The following is a 17,540-nucleotide window of genomic DNA, read 5'->3' as shown; positions in this document are numbered from 1 at the left end:
TGTCCGGCGGGGATCTGGACAGCGCATCGGGAAGCGCCATGGCCCAACGCTCGCAGGAACCTGAACTCCTGGGCCAGCGCCGCCTTTTCTCGCAGAGGCCTCTAGCATCTGCACAGTCGAAGCCCTCTGAACCTCAGGGCAGACTGAGGACCCTAACAGACCAGACATTTGGACGCGACCGCGCCAGAAATTCCAGGGAATTCAGTGTTGGCTCCGATTCCAAAACAAAAGTTTCCTCACCAGCCGGATCTCCGTCATTGGCGTTGGTCTCTGGTCACCTGACTTATTCAAGCCAATGAGAGGGGGCCGAATTAGTACTTCCGCTTTCCGTGAGGTTTAACGAGCCACTATGCCCGTCCCTCGGATACTCTGATTGGCCAGCCTCTTTCAGCTCCTCAGTTTATTGGGCAGCGCCGCTAGACCACTATCGAGCCGGGTGCGAGGGTTGTGTCAGGAGGTTGGCCAGCCATGGCGTCCTATTTCGATGAACACGACTGCGAGCCGTCTGACCCCGAGCAGGAGACGCGAACCAACATGCTGCTGGAGCTCGCAAGGTGAGTGCGCGGGGCTTGGGGATGGGGTCCAGCCCGCAAGTTTCTGGGCTGGGGCTGGCTGGAGAAGACGGATTACCAGGGGCAGTGGATTCTGGGGAGGACAGATGAGTAATCTGGAGTTAGTCCGGGCGGCGAGACTGAGGGGTGTGGGAATGAGCATCTCGATAATTTGGGCCGTCCGTTGGGCTGGCCTGGGCAAGGGGATTGCGGGAAAGATTGGAGCTGGAGAGTGGTGGGCGTGGGAGCGGAAGTTGAGGCATGGGGGCGGGGTTGGGGCCGTGTGCTGTGAGTGGGTATATTCATCAGCAATAGTAGGTACCGCTGACTTGGAATCTGGCTCTACCAGGTTATTCAGCGTGGCCTGAGTAACTTCTCTGAGCCTGTTGCCTCATTTGTAAAATGGGAATAAACACTTTACGTGCTGGAGCGGTCTGATAGCAGCTGTAAACTTTCCCATCGTGCTTTTTATCTAGTGAGCATCTACTAACTACTAAGGGTAGCTATTATTCCTACTAGCTGGGCAGGGTGTTTATTAATGTCCAGTGGATTATGGGGGTCAAAGAAAAAGCATAGTTTTCCTTTGTTCTGACTTTACATTTGTACCTGACTTCCCCAGGTCACTTTTCAATAGGATGGACTTTGAAGACTTGGGGTTGGTAGTAGATTGGGACCACCACCTGCCTCCACCAGCTGCCAAGAATGTGGTTGAGAACCTCCCCAGGACAGTCATCAGAGGCTCTCAGGCTGGTGAGGACACTAATTCTTTCTGCTATTTGGGCCAGACCCACCCCTTCCCCAAGCCAGACTGTGGTCTGGGTCCTTCAGTTTTCCAGGTCAGGTGGGGGCAAGTATCCTTCAGGAGTGGGAGCTTGGGAGGCACAGCCTGTAGCAGCTCTCCTGACCAGCGCTCCTTCCTAAAGAGCTCAAGTGCCCCGTGTGTCTTTTGGAATTTGAGGAGGAGGAGACTGCCATTGAGATGCCTTGCCATCACCTTTTCCATTCCAGCTGCATTCTGCCCTGGCTAAGCAAGGTACTGCTTCTCTTCTTCCAGCTCTCACCCTGCCCTGGGCCCAGTACTCAAGCTGCTTTCTGTTCATGGACTGCTGGGGGACTGAAGAAGAGTGGCAGTTGGGAACAGGGGAGGGTGGTTATCAGCTTATGAAGATCAGACCAAGGCTAGAACACTGCTCTACTTTTCTCAGACAAATTCCTGTCCCTTGTGCCGCCATGAGCTGCCCACTGATGACGACACTTATGAGGAGCACAGACGAGATAAGGTAGGGGCTGATGGTTAAGTGGAGGGGTCGTAATGGACTCCCCCTCAGTCCTGTCCCCCCGCTGCCATCACTTCCCACCTCAGCAGGACTGGGTAGGCCTCAGAAACCCTGGCTCCGGCTGCCTTGTTAGTGACTTTGATTTGTGGTAAGAGCCTCAGCAGTGCAGATGCCAGACAGAGTCAGCCCCATGATAGCTTCCCATCCCCTCACCCATAGGCCTTCAGTTTGGGCCCCTGCCCAGAGTGCCTTCTTTCCTTTAGGCTCGAAAACAGCAGCAGCAACACCGACTGGAGAACCTCCATGGAGCCATGTACACGTGAGGAGGCTGGGGCTGAGTGCTGGCCCTCTGCGTCTTCCTTACTAACCTTGAATCCTCATTAAAGGTTTCTTTACCCACCCTGAGGCTGTATTGATCACAGACCTGGCCAGGGGCTCTGCATCCTCCATCAGGTCTCTACTTCTGTTGGGGAAGGTGATCCTAAACCACAGAAAGCACCAGGCTGTGGTTTTCCTCCCTGCTGGCCCATCTGGACTCATGGCAGTGGTAAAGAACTGGATTACTGCATCAGCCAGGGCTTGGGCCTATGTGTTCATGGTTGGAAGGCAAAATGTGTCAGGGTCTGGTACCCAATTAATTACTTAAAGCTGATAAACTAGGCTGGGTGCAGTGGCTCACGCATATAATCTCAGCAGTTTGGGAGGCCAAGGCAGGTGGATCACGAGGTCAGGAGTTCAAGACCATCCTGGCTAACATGGTGAAACCCTGTTTCTACTAAAAATACAAAAATTAGTTGGGCGTGGTGGCACACACCTGTAATCCCAGCTACCTGGGAGGCTGAGGCAGGATAATTGCTTGAACCTGGGAGGCAGAGGGTACAGTGAGCTGAGATCATGCCATTGCACTCCAGCCTGAGCAATAAGAGCAAAACTGTCTCTCAAAAAAAAAAAAAAAAAAAAAAGCTGATAAACTAGCCTGCACCCTCCTCCTACTGCAATGTCTAGTTAACTTTGTAATCCCAGAGATTTTCTTTCTCTCCACTGAGAAAGCCACGTTTAATATTTTAAAGTTGCTCTCTGTACCACCCCCACCTTCCCCCCATGCCTCCTAAGGAATCAAAGTTCAAAGCAGACTCTGAGTGGGGGATGGGTGAGATGATCAGACCAAGGCAGTTCTTTAGATTGCTTAGAGGCCCAGAAGGGTTTCAAGCCCTTTGAAGGGGTATTTGGATGGCACCTGGCATCCTTTGTTTCTGGCAACAGAGTGCACTCAGCACTCTCCTGGGGGCAAGGGCTTGCCCTCCTTGGCTTATGGAAAGCCATACCAGATCAGGCCCCCCGACTCTCCAGAACAGACTACAAAGATGCAAATTAGAATCCTTTTAATATAAAAAAAAAAGTACTAAAATACCCACGTGGTTCTGCTGTGTTATTTGCCCTAACGGAAGTGAGGGGCAGAGTGAAGAATCCCAGTGCAGCTCAGTGGGCCCAGAAATGGGCCTTTCCGTAGGCTAAGGCGTGCCCACTCCACCTCCACCAGACTTCTATCCCCTCTGCTGTTCCCAGCCCCCAATTCCTGCAGCAGGAAACCCCAGTGGTCTGGCTTTGGCACTGGGAGTAGAAGGCACCTGAAGGGCTGGCTGGGTGAGTGAGGACAGGTGACCTTTAAAAACAAAACAACACTGTGGGGTGGGAAAGCAGGTCATGCAGCTATGGCAGCTGGCAGGGCCCACTCCTCTATGGCACAGGTGGACATGGGATGGCCACTTCTCCAGAAGTGACGAAGCCCGTATCCCAACAGAATACTTTCTCAAAATTGTTTTTGGTACAAAATAAATGCAAAGAAGATATGGGGTGGGGTGCTGCAGAGGCCGGGCCAGCCACCCTCCCCAGACCTTAGATCATAGCGATGCTCTCGGGGGCACAGTTGAGGTGGGTGGAGGTGCTGCTGCTCCCGGAGGACTTGCAGGCCCGGCCAGGGGTAGGCTGCAATGCAGCCACCAGTGTGTCTGAGGAGACTGCCCCAAACTCATAGCTGAAGGTGCCATAGAAAATGAGGATATCGATGACACACACCCACTCACACAGGGCTGCCCCATGTTGCAGCTGAGAACTCTCATGGACAAAGAAGACTCCACCTGAAATGGGGCTAAGGAAATGTTCAGTAGGACGTATGGAAACCTGGCAACACCCCTTCTGCAGTCTCAGGCCTCACCTCTCCAAAGGGAGAGGTGTTAGGCCTCTCCCCCACATGGCAGTGTTAGGCCGCCATCCCCCATCCTCTTGGGAGGGAGAAAGGTTGAGCTAGAGGATGAGTTCCCGGCTGCCCCATCCTGAAAGGATACTGAGGACCAGGGTGATAAAGGCGATGACAGCCAGCACACTTCGCAGATAGGCCACAGCCAGGTCCAGTGGGGCGGTGGCCCCTTGGTAGGAGAGAGCACAGTGCAGGCAGACAAAGAGCAGCCCCGCAGGGAAGGCCACACCAGCTCCAACGTAGTGCAGAGACCTGGCATGATCCACCTGGGCCCAGAGAAGGGCCAGTTGGTGATGTGGCCATTGGCCCCGCCCCTCCACCCCTCCTTCAGTGAATCTCCTCTCTCCCTCTTCCTTCCTCCCCCTCCTTTCTCATTCCCTCCTTCCAGCCCCAACCTTGAGGTGCCACCCTACAGGCAGCCAGGTCTTGTTAGGTAAAGTTCAAGGTTTGCGGGGGAGAAGGGGAAGCACCTGAAAGTTGCCAACCACCAAGAGGCCCGCGGCGTTGGTGCAGCCTGAGATGAGCGCTGTGGTGTTAACCCAAGAGTGCCTACTCTGCTCCAGGAGCTGCCCGTAGCGCAGGAGGCAGATCAGGGCCACTGGGGGAGGAGAGCACAGTTGAGGCCTTCCTCCAGCCTTGGCCCTGCCCAGTGAGCCTGTCAGCTTCCTCCAGACCCTGTGGTGCTCCTGCCCCTCAGAATGGACAGGCGGGTGGTGAACTAGGTTTCCTTAGGCTCCAGCCAGCAGGGTGGCTGTGTGGGAGTTAGCTTTTGGCCTTCAAGGAAGGGGAGAGACGTTGCTTCTATTGCCTCAGCCTTTGGTGGGGAGGGCTGCACAGAGGAAGGGCTTCCTGGGCCTTTCTGTGTTGGGGGCACTGGGCTGGGCAGGCAGGGTCAGGGCTAAGGGTACAACTCACCCATGAAAGCACCCATGTTGCCAATGAGGCTGAAGAGGCAGCTTTCTGGGGGATAGGAGCCGCACTTGCTGCGAGGAGGGGGAAGGACAAAGTAAGAGGGCGGCAGGAGGCCCAGGGGGCCCCCATTCTGGCTCACTGGCTCTCCCCTCGTTTACCTGCACCTGCTCCTTAGCAGGCAGGCCACTGATTTATGTGAAAAGCCAGGGTCCCTCATGAACAACTGGTTCCAGGCTGGGCCCCCAAAGCAGAGCTCGTGTGTGAGAGAGAAGGGAGTGCCCAGGAGTGTTCAGGCAACCCTGACACTCTTTGCTGAGCCCTGCAGCTGGTTTGGCTATCCTTGAGCCAGAACACGGGCTGGGCAATCTGAGGGCTCGAGCTTAAATCCAGGTGGCTCCACTTATTAGCTGTGTAACCTGGATGAGTAAGACTGAGCCTGTTTTCTCACCTATAAAATGGTGAAAACCAGAGCTGCCTCACTCCTGGGAAGATGAAAAGAGACAATGCATATAAAGCGCTCAGCAGTGTGCCTGCCCCATAGTAACTGGCAAGTAGTGTTGTTATGAAGTGGCTCTTAGGATACTTATTATTCCTGAGACCCAAGGACAGCTCTTTGCTTGAGGGTCTGTCTGGGAGGACCTCGGATCTCCCCCTGCCCAATATCTAGGCCTTACCTGATGAGGGGGACATTGTCCAGGGTGCAGCAGGTCTTGGGGCCCCCTTGCTCAGCAGGGTCAGGAGGGCAGGACTCGTTGTAGGACCTGGCAGGCAGGACAGGGAGTAGACTGGGGGAAGGGACTGCCCCCAGTCCCTTGGCCTATAGCCTCAGGCCTCAAAGAGGACTCTCTCCCAGACCTCCCCCACAGGGACAGAAGATCACACTCCCCAGTGCTGGCCTGAAGCAGTAACCAGAGGGGCAAAGGGATGGTGGGAGGTGCGTAGGCATGAAGTCATGCCTGGGGACCAATTTCAGAGAAGAGCAGTGAGGCTCTGGGTTGCAGTCTGGCTCGTGGCACCCTCGGGCCCAAGAGGGGACAGAGATGAAGGAAACTTTAGAGCGAGGCTGTCTGCAGAGTCCTTCATACCAGTTCTCCACGGGACATACATGGTGGTTCATCACAGCCATGGCATACCTGTGGGAACAGAACTGTCACCCTGGCCAGCCTTCCTGAGCTCCCCATCAACCCACCCCACGACCCTTCTCTTCAACCTTGATTTCTGGCCTCATTCAGCCTCATTATTGTTTCTGGGGACTCAAGTTGGGGTCCCTGAGGCTTGATGCCATACCAGCACCTGCAGCATGTCCCCCACCTAGAGGCCCCCTGGAGATTGCCCTGGCTAGAAGTATATTTGTCAGGGCCACCCTGCTGGACAGCAGTTTTGCCAGCTTGTCCCAAGGGGCTGTGTGCCCAGGCACCAGGCCAGGCTTTTGAGACAGCCAGAGTGACCCTGGGTACCACCCTGAAGCCTACAACAGGACAAGGGACTTTGTGTGCATCATCAAGCTCCTGTTGCCCCCGCACCCCACTTTACTCACACAGTCCATATGCCAGTAATGGAGAACGCTGACAGGCTGACAGGCAGGAGGATCCAGGCGGTCATGAGGGAGGGGAGCCAGGGTGGTGGTGGTGTGGGGGGGAGGACAAGAGGTAGATGGGGAAGTGGGGGCGGACCAGCTACCTTGAGATGTTTCTGCCACAACCATCAGCTGCCCTGGCCTGGTGGAGAGAGAGCAAAGTCCAGGAGTGGGTAACTGGCCGGGAAGGGGGAGGGGAAAGGGGTCAACACCTTATCCAGGGCTCCCGTTGGGTCTCTGAGCGTCCAAAGTTTGGGCTGAGCCCAAGGCATAACGTGGACACCCTCTGGCATTGGGGGCCTCCGCGGTCAACCCAAATGCCACCGGCGTGCTGAGAGACGCAGGCGGACCGTAACATCTGGAAGGGAGTTACCCTCCTTCTGAGGGACCAGGGCTGGGAGACGGGCTGGACAACCGAAGAGGCCACGCCAAGGAGAGGCTGGGTGCTGGCCCAGTGGAGCGGTGGCGAGTCAGCGGCGCGCAGGCAACCACCTGACCATCGGCGCCCTGGGCGAGGGGCAGGTTCACGCGAAAGCCCGGCCCGGCCCCCGCTCGCCTGGGCGCGGGGACCCCGACTGGGGCCGGAGCCTGCGGCCAGCTACTCCCCCGGACCCGGGACGCGAGACTCCCCAGGTGATTCCTGGAAGCCCGGAGGAAGGCAAGGAGCCCACTACGCACCTCCCCGGAACGCCCCGCCGCCGCCGCACCCTGCTCGGCCCCCTCGTGGCGCCGACTCTAGCTGCGGCCCTCGGAGCAGCCCTGAAAGGTTTAAAGGGCCGAGCGGCCCCGCCCCTGGCGGCCCCAGGCCTCGCCGCGCCGCCCGCCGGGACGTGGAGTCCGCGCAGCCCCGGCCTCGGCGCCCGCGCCCTGCCCAAGACTACAACTCCCGAGCCCCCGCGCCCATGTCACGGGGGAAACGTGGGCGGTGTCCCAACTTCGGAGGATCTGGGCGCGGAGGGCTGTGGCGTTAAGACCGCTCTAAAACCGAGATGCCTAGAGGTTTGGTTTAACCGGTTCCTGCGGGGGAAGCGCCAGCAATTGGGGACCTCGGGGCAGCCTGCATTCCAGCTCTACCTGGGATTGTCGCCGTGCACATGGCTGGAAGAGCGTCTCTCCGCCGCTGCGCATAGTTTGCAGCCTGCACCGGCCAACGGTGAGTCCTCTAGGAAGCTTTCTCAACTCGGCGCCCCATGCCTGCCTCTAGCCAGGGCTGCGGCGGGTCCAGAGAAGCAGACACAAAGCCTTGGCTGTTTCTTAAGAAATCCAAGCGCCTGGGATTTGGCTTATGGTTCCTGTGGCTCAGCAAACTCCGGAGGAGGGCTGCTTTCATTAGATACTTTTTGCTTTCCTGCGTGCAAGTACACAGCGTACTAGCCAGAAATCAGTGCCCAAGACGTGTTTCCCGACTGATCAACACGTATTTGAAATAAGGCGGCAGAGACCAGAGGACATCCACACATGTAGGTGTCAGTGTAGAGTAGGTAAGGATTAACATGGCCAGTGTTGGTAAGCAAAGAGGGGAAGGTGAGAGACCCGGAGGATTCTGGGAAAAGGAAACAGGATAGTGTGGGAAAAATTACTGACCAGCTTCACCAAAAACTTACAGGCTATGAGTGCATTCCTGGATGTTTCTTAAATTATTGCAAGGGTGGAAATACTTTCACATATCAGAATTGTACCTGGCATTCTGTCTCGAAAGCGGTCCCAGCATCTGTTGGAGCCCTTGTGAGATGACACTTGGGCAGATCATCACCTGAATGGTGCACGGGCTCAGGCTGCCAGGTGTGGGGAGCTGAAGTTTGGCAACACTGATGAGGCAAAAGCTATGTGCAACAACAGGACCCTGTGCTTTAGAAAGGTAGAGCAGAATAAACCGCACAATGACTTGAAGAGGGATAAACCTTCTTGGACCCAGTGGAAAGTAGAAATGAAAGCAGAAAACCTGTTGGAGAGCCCTTTTTCTTTTGAGACGGAGTTTCACTTGTTGCCCAGGCTGGAATGCAATGGCGCAATCTCGGCTCACTGCTACCTCTGCCCACTGCTACCTCTGCCTCCTGGGTTCAAGTGAGTCCTGTGCCTCAGCCTCCAGAGTAGCTGGGATTACAGGTGCCTGCCACCACGCCTGGCTAATAGTTTTGTATTTTTAGTAGAGACGGGGTTTCACCATGTTGGCCAGGCTGGTCTCGAACTCCTGACCTCAGGTGATCTGCTCGCTTGGCCTCTCAAAGTGCTGGGATTACAGATGTGAACAACCGTGCCCAGCAGGAGAGCCCTTTCCTTAATCACATCAGGACAAGTAGTTAAAACAGGGCTAAGAAGTATGGCTGTGTAGTGATCACTGTACAAGCACACCTGGCTGAATGAACCAGTGGGGGATAAAATCCAGGCCACCTGCCGCTGGCTATGCTTTGTGCCTCAGGACCAAGGTGTGCTTCCTTGCTAATTGACAGGAACCATCTTCCTGCCCAACTGCATTCCCATTGACTAGGCACCTTATCTGCCCAATGGGGCTGTGAACCCTAATTGGAAGCTTTGCAATTCTTAACACTGTATTTTCTTGAGCTGGGTTTGAGTCCCTATCCAATCAAGATGAAGTCCTGAGAGGACTATTCAAGTTCTAACATGATGTGGGGGCAAGGCATAGTACTCCAGATCCGGGACATGAGGCAGCTTTTGGCTTAATATGACAATCTAATAGTTCCTAAAATAGAATTATCCCAGGATAGAGCTCTGTATGACAGAAGGGCTCTTCATAGGTAGTTGGTAGGGGGAATTCTGTATCATGTACGAAGTAGGACCAGATGTCTTTAAAAAGGCCTTCCAACTCTAATGCTACATGAGTCTGTCTAGTTGTCATGTTCCAACAGGGACAGCTCTTAAAATAGTGTGGCAAAGCAAGAGATGAGATTTCCAGTGCTGACTTGGTGGTGGAATGACTTTAGGGCAGGTATTTAACCTCCACTTCCCTGTGTACACAAGTGATTTCACAACTCTTGGCAAAAACAGTGCTGTAAAAATAGTAAGTTTATTTGTTGAAAAAAATACTGCATTTGAAAAGTACCTTCCTTCTGGGATTTTCAAATAATTTGCACTACATTTTATTCATCTACACATTGGAAATGAGTAAACTGGTGAACATATAGCTTTTTATACATTTAACACAACCAGTGCAAATTCTCCTGGCTCTGAGAAGGCAGACAAGCCCTTTACTCAGAAGGTCTTCAATTCTAGCATACTCCAACTCCTAGGGAAATTGCGGGTGGGTGCCTATGGCTGTATGACCATCTGATTCCTCATGGACAGGACAGGAATTCAGCAAGGGAGCTTAAAATATTTTAATTGTCAACATTCCATGGTGACTCTCCCCAAAAATCTAGTGGTAGGAAAGTAATCTGTACTTATTCCTCTTTGTGCACACAAAGGCTTCATTTAAATTTGTGAGCCTGCTGGGGATCCATTACCTAGCCATTCAGAGATCCTGTCAAATGCACAGCAGACTGGATACTCCCCATCCCAAAGTTCCTCTCACCTGGATGGGGCCAATCTCTAGTTGACAGTGACCCTCAGAGTGCATCATGGAGATGGAATGTCCCTTCCAGAGAGACTTTTACACAGGGAAAAGCATTTGTTGGCTGGGCTCCAACTCTCATTTGGTACAAAAAGCTTTACATTCTTTTCCCGTCTTACATTACATTCTTCAAAGACTTCCGTGCTTGCCAGCTAGATACAACTCAAGCTCTAGTGTTTACTCTTGCACAGCCCCAAACTCTTGCAAACCCAGCTTCCTTCTATCAGTGACATCACACATTGTGGCCCAGGAACCACAAAACCTAAAATACAGGCTTAAATTCAGTGAGTGAAGAACATTCCATATTGAATGGGCATGAGATACGCCTATCAGATTGTGTGGTTTTTTTTTTTTTTTTAAAGACAGCCAATTACATTGTATCTAGTCAAAGGAGCGGATTCTAAAGCAGCCTGCTGGGAAGTTCCACTTAGTCTCATCGGACACTGTTCTTTGGGACATCTGTGGGAAATGTTCTGGAACTTGTTCCTTCATGGGAAACACTAATTTTTGAAAGAAGTAGATATCTGGAGGCAGGTCTGGTGAATAAGCTGGATAGGACTGCCTTGGACTCCAGCTGAGGGGTGGCAGTAAGCAATGAGGATGGGCTATAAGGCTGTTAACTGGCTAAGGGCCATCCTTGGGCAGGCATTTCAGACACACCTGGAGAAAGGGCAGTAGCATCTCCGATAGGCCAGCTCTGAAGGAAGCTTAGTGCTTAATACAGTCACACTGCATAAATTAGCTTACAGTGCTCTCTTGGGTGGAAAATATTAATAGTGTATATGCACTTGATAAGCAAAATTCCTCAAGAAAAAAAGCTTAATAGCAAGGAATTTCCATCAGTCCCCTACGTGAGAGGGGTCTTTGTGAGGATTACCACAACAAACACTTAAAAGGATACAATAGGTATTTATTAAATGCTGCCTTGCCTTTTACCTCTTCCTTTTTTTTTTTTTTTTTTTTTGAGACGGAGTCTCGCTTTGCTGCCCAGGCTGAAGCGCAGTGGTGTGATCTCGGCTCACTGCAACCTCCGCCTTCCAGGTTCAGGCGATTCTCTTGCCTCGGCCTCCCGAGTAGCTGGGATGGACTATAGGCACATGTCACCATGCCTGGCTAATTTTTTGTACTTTTAGTAGAGACAGGGTTTCTCTGTGTTAGCCAGGATGGTCTGGATCTCCTGATTTCATGATCCGCCCACCTCGGCCTCCCTACCTCTTCCTTTACTTAACAAGAATGGGGTCTAAATTTTCAGGTGCCAAATCCCCAAACTGCTCTTCTAGCCTTCTGAATTGTGTAATAAAACCAGGAAACAGGTGATCCAGCTGAGAAGACAGACCTCAAAAGTATTTCCAGACTAAAAAGCCAAAGACTTCCAGTGAAATCCTATGTTCTAAGTCATCAGATCAGTTTAAGGACTGGAAGACTAGAATGACTGACTGGTTCTCTGACCAGGAAGAACAGGGTGGAGTTTGGGAGAGCCTCCTTGACCCAGGAGACTTTGGAGGGTAGTTAATATTAGAAGTCAAAGGGCACTTCTAGCCCAGTTGCCTAAGTAGAGGAAAAAGCCTTTCTGCTTTAAAAGGAGAACTGAGCCCAGGATTGGCAAGTTTAAGGCACTTAACCTTGACCAGTTCTGTAGGTCTGGAGCATTCTGGTCCCTGGCTGCTTTCACTACCAGGCCCTTCTCACTTATCTACCTGACTTACTGCCCCAGCATTCCTTTGGCATTGCGAGCTGTGACTTGCCACATTTTAATGACATGATTGAAGTAGCTACCTTGCAGGATAGATTTTCTGGGGTATAGGGAACAAACCAACAGTGCCATCAGGTGTCTTAACACCCGCATGTGGAGAAACCCCTGGAGCAAGGGGCTATGGTTTCAGGAAATCTCAGTTCTCAAAGGCTTAAAGCCACATTTCAGGGCACTGAGGTTAGGCTGATATGCTGGAAAACAAGTGCCTTGGAACTTCCGTACTGGAGAGGGAGGATGTCTTGTGGAATTCAGACGTAAGCCTAACCCTGCATTAGAAAAAATGTTCACCGGATGAGAGCAGTGGTATTCCTGGGGATCTTTATGCTAAGGATCTGAGTTATATACTCCTGGGAGGTAGGAAAGAAGGTCTCATTTCATTCCCTCTGGCGTGTTGTCAATCAGGCAATTATTGCTAATATTGACTTTCCCTTTGTAGGTATGTTCAGAACTGTTAAGTCACAACTTGAGAGTGAGTTCCCACTTGTTTTGATAATTCCCTTTTAGTCTGAGCAGAGGACAGTCTGTTCACAGCTAGGAATGAAGCTGAAAGTTGGAATTCTGTAGCCCTGGCCAAGGCAGGTTTTGCTGTAAGAAATCTTTGCAGTTTAGCACCAACATCTTCCTGGGTTTGCTATCTAGACAGTGCAAAGCAGTGGAACATGCGAGAAACGAAAAAGCCATGGAAAGGGAGGGAGACATGCTTGCAAATAGGCCTCAAAAATGGAGGTCTCCCACTTTATTGGTATCAGAATTACTTGCAGAGTTTTTTAGAAGGATAGATCCCTAGACCTCCCCACCTCCAAAGTCCTGAGCAGCTGGAGGTACACAGTCACGTTGGAGGGGGAGAACTGATGGATTCTACCTGAGGCAAAAAGATGAGGGAAAGGAACAAAGAAAAAGGGCTGAAAAAAGGTCTATGAGTACATGGGTGGAAATGAGCAAAAGCACAGAAGAACCATAAAATAACAAACATGGTTTATGGAGCTGAGTGGAACAGCAGCAGCCAGGCATATGACCTCGGTGAGAAAGCACCATGTTAGCACAAGGCTTCATAAATTCTGGTTCTCCCTGGAGTCTCTGCTTCTAGAACACCACATTAGCCACACAAAATTCTCAAAAAAAAAAAAAAAAAAAAAAAAAATTCCAGAATATCAGGCTGGGTAAATGGGTCAACATACAAGAAAGAATGACTGCAAGGCAGGCCAGGTATAGTCCTGCAACACCCTATGGATGCAGCAGCTCTGGGGGTCTCAAGATCAGACAAACTGGTCCTGGTACCCCCACACTAAATTTCCTGGACAGAATTCTTCCGAGTGCAGTGAATCCAGCCTGGAGAGAACGCCTTCAGCATGGTCAGTGTCGGCTCTGGCGCTTTGCAATCTCCTCCTGGATACGCAACTTGAGGGCTTCTCGCATGGGTGGATCCAGAGGCGTGTGTGCCGACACCTCCTCACTCACCTTTCCTGGGTCATCGCCCTACATGGAGGAAGAGTCAGGAGGCTCAGGGCCTGGCTTCTTCCAGAAAGGTGACCTGCCCTGTCCCTAAACACTCTCACAGAACTCCGTTTAGCTCAAGGCTTTTTGCCAGCACCTGTCATTTCCCAGGTGTCCCCTGTAATAGTGACTCTCCACTGGGGGCCAAGAGCCCTCCGTGTTCCCCTACTGAGAATCACTGTGAGATGGGAGTGAGTTGTGTTCAAAAGCACTGCCCGCCAGGCCTAGGCTCACACATGGAGCAGACACTTCCCACTGGGGGTCCTGAGGAAAACAGCGCTCAGGGTCTGACAGTGATTACTACCATGGCCCAGGACCTTCAGGCTGCAGCTGCTTCCACCAGGCGTACCTGATACACGATAACTGATGTGACCTCTCCACTGTCTGCCTCGTATTCTAAGCAGAAGAGCTGATGGCCAGAAGGCTCCAGCTCAGAGCCTCCACTACTGCTGCTTTCACCGGACTCCTCATAGTCTGGGTTGAGTGGGTGGGCAGAGACATCTGGAAGGATGAACCACAGTAAGAAAGAAGAGGGGGATGCTGCTGAAGGCCCTGCCCATAGAGATGCTGCAGGAAAATATACGGTTAAGAAAGCCCCAGTCTTCTTTTTTTGAGATGAAGTCTCACTCTGTCACCCAGGCTAGAGTGCAGTGGTGCGATCCCGGCCCACTGCAATCTCCGCTCCGGGGTTCAAGCGCTTCTCTTGACTCAGCCTCCCCAGTGGCTAGGGTTACAGGCAAGTGCTGCCACATCCAGCTAATTTTTGTATTTTTAGTAGAGATGGGGTTTCACCATGTTGGCCAGGCTGGTCTCGAACTCCTGACCTCAGGTGATCCGCCCACCTTGGCCTCCCAAAGTGCTGGGATTACAGGCATGCGCCACTGCGCCCAGCTGCCCCAATCTTCTTATGGGTCTAGTGTAAGTGGGTTTTTTTTTTTGAGATGAGTCTTGCCCTGTCGCCCAGGCTGGAGTACAGTGGCTAAATCGCGGCTCACTGCAACCTCTGCTTCCTAGGTTCAAGCGATTCTTCTTCCTCAGCCTCCTGAGTAGCTGGGATTACAGCTGCCTGCCACCATGCCTGGCCAATGTTTGTATTTTTAGTAGAGATGGGGTTTCACCATGTTGTCCAGGCTAATTTCAAACTCCTGGCCTCAAGGGATCCGCCCACCTCGGCATCCCAAACTGCTAGGATTACAGGCATGAACCACCGTGCCCGGCCCAATGTAAGTGTTTGGTGTGCTGCCAGTCAAGAACTTATTTACCTTTGCATCCCTGCCCTGAGGCCAGCACAGTCCTGTCACACAGTAGGTACACAATGCACATTTGTCTAGCAAAAAGTACTGGAAAGCAGAAGGGTGGATAGAGCTCTGCCTGGGTTCAAATCTAGGCTTTGCCATTTACTAGCTGAGATCTTGGGCAAGTTGTTTAACCTCTCTGTGCCTATTTCCTGACTGTGAAACAGATATAAGTGTTTTTATGAGGTTGTATAAAGACTCAATGAATTGGCCGGGCGCGGTGGCTCATGTGTAATCCCAGCACTTTGGGAGGCCGAGACTGGCAGATCACGAGGTCAGGAGATCGAGACTATCCTGACTAACACGGTGAAACCCTGTCTCTACTAAAAATACAAAAATTAGCCGGGCGCAGTGGCGGGCGCCTGTAGTCCCAGCTACACGGGAGGCTGAGGCAGGAGAATGGCGTGAACCCGGGAAGCAGAGCTTGCAGTGAGTGGAGATCGCACCACCGCACTCCAGCCTGGGCGACAGAGTGAGACTCCGTCTCAAAGAAAAAAAAAACAACAACAGACTCAATGAATTAATATACGTAAGATCTGAAAGCACTTTAAATAATGCCTAACAAAGGTAGGGTGTGGTGGCACACACCTGTAATCCCACCACTTTGGGAGGCCGATGCAGGCAGGTCATCTGAGCTCAGGAGTTCGAGATCAGCCTGGGCAACGTGAGGGAAACCCCTTCTCTACAAAAAATACCAAAATTAACTGGGTGTGGTGGCACAGGCCTGGGGTCCCAGGTACTCGGGAGGCTAAGGCTGCAGTGAGCCGAGATCGCACCATTGCACTCCAGCCTGGGCGACAGAGACCTAGTCTCAAAAATAAAATAAAAACTTAAAAAAAGAAGTAATAATGCTTAGTAAAAATTGAGTGTCATATGTTAACCAGTGTGATCTCTAGGTAGCAGGAAAGCTGGGGAAAGGCCATTTACTGGATTCATTCCACAATTATGTGCTGGTCGCTCATCGCTGTGCCAGACTTTCTCTTTGCTAGGTAGCGGAGCACCTTACTAAAATACAGCACGAAGGGGCAAACCGGCAGATAAACGTCTTGCTGGCTCCCGGATACTCTGTGACAGCGATGCTTAACTGGGGTCTTGTGAGTCTTCCCAGTTTTTGGGGAGAATCATTCAGCAGAGATTTGGGAGCGTTGAGGTGGAGGTTCCGGGAAGAGACGAGGTGAACTGAACCTTAGGAGTAAGAAGTGGTTTTTCCCTACAGAGAAGGGGAGTGCGTTGCAGGAAGAGCGCGCGGGCTGGAGACAGGCGGGGCGGGCGGCCTCACCTCGGTGTCGCGGCAGGTACACCTGCAGGTCTGGCTTGCGGGGCCGCGTCGGCGCGGGCGTGTGCCGCCTCCTCACCTTCTCCTTGGCCGCCTGCTTCACCTTCTTGTCATAGTCGTCCCTGCGGGGAGCCGAGCGGGAGTCAGGGACTGTCGGGCCGGGCCAGGCCAGGCCAGGCCAGGAGTGGCGGCGACAGCGCAGGGCGGGGCGGTACCGAGCGATCTGGTTCCGTCGGATATGGTGCACGAAGCCGTGGTTCATGTCCAGCCGCCCGCCAGGCTTGCAGCAGTGCCCCGGCCGGGGATGCGGCCCCGCCTCCATCCGGAGCCGGGGGGCGCAGAGTCGCCGCCGCCTCGACCGCCCCAACAACAGCCACCCGCCCACACAGGCCCGCGCCGCCCCTCGCTCAGCTTCCGGCCCCGCATCCTGACTTCCGGTCTGGGAGGCCCTGCCTGGCCAAGCGATGCGGCGCGCGGAGTTTTCGGGTCTAGTCGGGTCGAGTGGAGTAGAGTATGCTTGACTTCCACCGCCCGAACCTCTAGAGGGCTTTTGGTTTTGCTTCGTTTTTGTTTTTTCGTAACACATCAATAGGAAGCAAGGACTTCAGCTTACAGCTGATAGCAGAACATTCAGCAAAATGCAAATCATCTATTAACACAACTCGATGCTTACGGCGGTGCCTTCCGGTCTTTCTTTCTGGTAATAGGATACTGTGCAATCCATCACCATCTGCGTGACTTTGGCTTACCATGTAACCCTACTACGCCTCAGTTTCCTCATTAGTAAATGGGAACACCTAGAGCACCTACCGCAAATAGATTGTGAGGCCTTGAAATGCTCAGGCAGGGCACACAGCGGCGCCCAGGCCGCAGGCTCCGCGAAGGCTCTCCTGGCCTGGCTTGCCTCGTACCCTCGGCGCCAACGGCTTAACTGTCCCCGCGGGATGACCCAGGGTTTTTGAGGGACCTACGGGTGTATTATTTTCTTGTTTACTTCTTTTTCTTTTTCTTTTTTTTTTTGAGAAGGAGTCTTCACTCTGTTGCTCAGGCTGGAGTGCATTGGCGCGATCTCAGCCCACTGCAACCTCCGCCTCCCGGATTCAAGCGATTCTCCTGCCTCAGCCTCCGGAGTAGCACGTGCCATCAGGCCCGGCTAATTTTTGTATTTTTAGTAGAGATGAGGTTTCACCATGTTGGCCAGGCTGGTCTCGAACTCCGGACCTCAGGTGATCCGCCTGCCTCGGCCTCCCAAAGTGTTGGAATTGCAGGCATGAGCCACTGCGCCCAGCCCTTTTTTTTTTTTCTATTTTTTTCTGACCACTGCGTTCATGTCACAGCGTGTAAAATTCTCAAGTCCTTTTACAAAAGTCAAAATCAGGAATTCATGATTAGGACAGGGACAAACGGCTGGGTGTGGTGGCTCATGCCTGTAATTCCAAAACTTTGGGATGCCAAAGTGGGAGTATCGCTGGAGCCAGAAATTTGAGACCAGCCTGGGCAATACAGTGAGACATCCTCTCTACGAGAAAAAAATACATTTAAAAAGAAAGAAAGAAAGAGCCGGGTGCGGTGGCTCACACC

General features: G+C 52.6%; 4 protein-coding genes across 24 annotated transcripts in view; 2 read left to right on the top strand and 2 right to left on the bottom strand.

Moving 5' to 3' along the window:
* The first annotated feature begins 447 nt into the window (after positions 1-447).
* RNF181 (ring finger protein 181) lies at positions 448-2,228 on the top strand. Of its 8 annotated transcripts, none has more exons than XR_012422106.1 (5): positions 448-554; positions 1,171-1,301; positions 1,380-1,584; positions 1,757-1,831; positions 2,092-2,228. XR_012422106.1 is itself a non-coding variant. In XM_074011373.1 (5 exons), the coding sequence occupies exons 2-5, from the start codon at positions 1,254-1,256 to the stop codon at positions 2,149-2,151; spliced, it is 258 nt and encodes an 85-aa protein (XP_073867474.1). In that variant the 5' UTR covers positions 448-554; positions 1,171-1,253; the 3' UTR covers positions 2,152-2,228. The 8 variants fall into 8 exon arrangements, 6 of the variants coding, with proteins under 6 accessions (XP_073867474.1, XP_005575471.3, XP_073867475.1 ...); XM_074011373.1 differs by having other exon boundaries at positions 1,510-1,584; XM_005575414.4 differs by having other exon boundaries at positions 1,475-1,584.
* A 965-nt stretch (positions 2,229-3,193) lies between these two features.
* TMEM150A (transmembrane protein 150A) lies at positions 3,194-7,981 on the bottom strand. 10 transcript variants are annotated; one of them, XM_005575404.3, is made up of 8 exons: positions 7,252-7,343; positions 6,535-6,715; positions 6,083-6,130; positions 5,672-5,758; positions 5,001-5,068; positions 4,556-4,683; positions 4,174-4,351; positions 3,194-3,966 (listed from the first exon to the last, which is right to left on the bottom strand). In XM_005575404.3, exons 2-8 carry the CDS (start codon positions 6,597-6,599, stop codon positions 3,725-3,727), a joined length of 816 nt encoding a protein of 271 aa, XP_005575461.1. In that variant the 5' UTR covers positions 6,600-6,715; positions 7,252-7,343; the 3' UTR covers positions 3,194-3,724. The 10 variants fall into 10 exon arrangements, with proteins under 10 accessions (XP_005575461.1, XP_005575463.1, XP_065382941.1 ...); XM_005575406.5 differs by having other exon boundaries at positions 6,947-7,316; XM_065526869.2 differs by lacking the exons at positions 6,083-6,130; positions 7,252-7,343 and adding an exon at positions 7,648-7,828 and having other exon boundaries at positions 6,678-6,715.
* Positions 7,515-17,540, top strand: part of USP39 (ubiquitin specific peptidase 39) — a 48,346-nt gene continuing 38,320 nt past the window's right edge. Inside the window, exon 1 of the mRNA XM_074011353.1 lies at positions 7,515-7,726. The gene's annotated coding sequence lies outside the window, so the exon portion shown is untranslated. The remainder of the gene's footprint in view (positions 7,727-17,540) is intronic.
* C13H2orf68 (chromosome 13 C2orf68 homolog) lies at positions 11,031-16,364 on the bottom strand. Of its 5 annotated transcripts, XR_012422105.1 has the most exons (5): positions 16,175-16,364; positions 15,963-16,081; positions 15,272-15,868; positions 13,738-13,889; positions 12,596-13,370 (listed from the first exon to the last, which is right to left on the bottom strand). XR_012422105.1 is itself a non-coding variant. In XM_005575408.5 (4 exons), the coding sequence occupies exons 1-4, from the start codon at positions 16,279-16,281 to the stop codon at positions 13,248-13,250; spliced, it is 501 nt and encodes a 166-aa protein (XP_005575465.1). In that variant the 5' UTR covers positions 16,282-16,364; the 3' UTR covers positions 11,031-13,247. The 5 variants fall into 5 exon arrangements, 3 of the variants coding, with proteins under 3 accessions (XP_005575465.1, XP_065382949.1, XP_073867472.1); XM_005575408.5 differs by lacking the exon at positions 15,272-15,868 and having other exon boundaries at positions 11,031-13,370; XR_012422104.1 differs by having other exon boundaries at positions 15,963-16,364.

Source organism: Macaca fascicularis, chromosome 13 (genome assembly GCF_037993035.2).
Source record: "Macaca fascicularis isolate 582-1 chromosome 13, T2T-MFA8v1.1".
Lineage (NCBI taxonomy): Eukaryota > Metazoa > Chordata > Mammalia > Primates > Cercopithecidae > Macaca > Macaca fascicularis.
Note: the sequence above shows the minus strand (reverse complement) of the source record. Positions and strands in the feature narration are given on the sequence as shown.